The sequence below is a fragment of the Fulmarus glacialis genome, unplaced genomic scaffold (assembly GCF_000690835.1).
Source record: "Fulmarus glacialis isolate BGI_N327 unplaced genomic scaffold, ASM69083v1 scaffold18624, whole genome shotgun sequence".
Taxonomy (NCBI): Eukaryota; Metazoa; Chordata; class Aves; order Procellariiformes; family Procellariidae; genus Fulmarus; species Fulmarus glacialis.
In genome coordinates this window covers 1,056-2,983 of record NW_009206291.1, presented here as the reverse complement: position 1 = coordinate 2,983, position 1,928 = coordinate 1,056, and the positions used below count along the sequence as shown (strand labels likewise).

The window sequence follows — 1,928 nt, the reverse complement described above, 5'->3', positions numbered from 1 at the left end:
GACTTTGTGTTGGACCTCGATGGTGTGGAGATGTGGGAGAGATCGTAGGAGCTCAGAGGGAGGAGGGCAGCTGCCCTCTGCCACACAGCCTCGAAGGGTTAACAGGTCCCGGGGAGCCCGGAGGGACCGTTCACACCCTCTGCCCAATCCTGGGAATCCCTCTCTGCTAATTGAGCACTAACCAGATCAAAGACTCCAATCAGGCAATCAACACCCCCCCGCCCCTGTCTTCAGGTCCCCAGCCCAGGCTGCTCTTTGTCTGCGGGAAGGAGAGCAGACAATGTTCTCCCCACACACGCCAGCTTTAGAGCCGGCCTTGCCTGGGCTCTCCTTAGCGTGGTTCTGGGGACGGAGTTAAGTTTGCAGGAAAGTTTACTGTTAAAATCCTTGGGTTTGAGCGCCAAGCCCAGCCCGAAAACCCCCATTCCTGTGCCGTCTGTGCTCTGGAGGATCTTCCAGAAGAGAAAGATGCTGCCTTCTGCAAACAAAGACCTGGTGGATGCTTGTAGGGTGGAGGAATTTAACGTCCCTGGGAACATCATCCGTGTCTTCGCTGACCAAGGTACAGAAACGCCGTGGTTTGGGTCCTGTCTTTTGGAAGCCCCTCTGATCTCTGGGCTGGGAGCCTTTGCTCCAGTCCTTCCTTTTCTGTCTCTTGGGTGTAGGTAGGAGAGGCTGGGGGAGGACAGGGCAGTGGCCAGAATCAGTCTCCAAGAGAAATCACAGCTGTGTAAACTCTGGTCCCTCTGGATGTTGTAGATAATTATTTACAGTTTAGAAATGAGTCAGTAGACGAGGCAGCGGGTGAGGGTGTAGAGGTGTGTAAGGATCTGGCCTGATGTCACCTAAAGTGGTCCAGAGGTGCTGGTTCGATCGTAGGTGACTTGGCTTGACCCGCTGGGCTCGCGGTGGTGGAGGTGACCCCTCGCCTGGGCAGTGGTAACGTGGCTGTGGGTGCCGTGGGTGAGACCAGCACCCAGCTTCGGGCGGGGACGGGATGCTCGGCCATTTGGCTGCGTCCTCCCCTCCTCCTTTCTGTCCTCATGCCTCTGGCTGACCGCGCGGCACATCTGGCCGCTTGCAGCCTCTCTGAGCCGTTCTCAGTTACACGGGAACTGTTTGGTCGGTGTCCTCTAGCTCTCAAGAAACCACGGAGCTCACTTCGCTTGTGGTTCCAGGTTTCCAGTGGAAACCTAGGGCTGGCTAAAACAGGCAGCTTGCCAGCTCCTAAAGCGTGCTGCTATTTGCCCTCCTTTCCCCTCCATCCCAAATGGCCAGCACCCAGAACAACCCCAGTCTGGGGGGAGATATTTACAGCTGGGGAAAAATAATGCACCAAGATGTTAAGCAGCATCTAGAGGAGATGCTGGAACGGCTGTAGCATCCCAGTGCCGCAGGCTGGAGCTCAGGCTAGCATTTGCACCTCTCTGAAGGCCGTGTCACCGGGCTGATAGCCCTTGCTGCAGCCTTGTCATCTCGATCTGACAATTGTGGGCGTGCTTGGCTGCCCGCCTCTGTCAGCCCCATCTTCCTCTTGCTGTGCAGCCGAAAGCTTAAATTGGAGCACTGGGAGGTTGATCCTGCTCGGTGTAACAAGGGTTCAACCACCACCACCTCTATTTCTCCTTCTTTGTCAGGCCACTTCATTCATAATGGGCAGCCCCAGAGGTTGCTGTGTCTGCAGAAGCGTCTGTACTTTAACCTCTCCGTGCTGGAGGAGGGCGAGCGCTTGACGATGGCTCAGCTAGAGATCAAATTCAGCCACAACTCCTACCACACCTCCAGCCAGGGGCAGGTTTTTGAGCTGAGGCTCTACCAAACCTCCCAGATGTCTCTACGGGGGATGCCCTCCCACGAGCTCGGCCGCAAGCTGCTGGTGGAGCAGTCCTTCGCCCAGCTGCACAAGTCTCTCCTCTTCAACCTGAGCG

General features: G+C 56.5%; 1 protein-coding gene across 1 annotated transcript in view; it reads left to right on the top strand.

Moving 5' to 3' along the window:
- The window catches only part of LOC104075259 (derriere protein-like), a 3,874-nt gene that overhangs the window by 1,422 nt on the left and 524 nt on the right, over nt 1-1,928 (top strand). The window contains exons 2-3 of the mRNA XM_009575700.1: nt 235-562; nt 1,638-1,925. Coding sequence (XP_009573995.1) covers nt 235-562; nt 1,638-1,925 — 616 coding nt within the window. The remainder of the gene's footprint in view (nt 1-234; nt 563-1,637; nt 1,926-1,928) is intronic.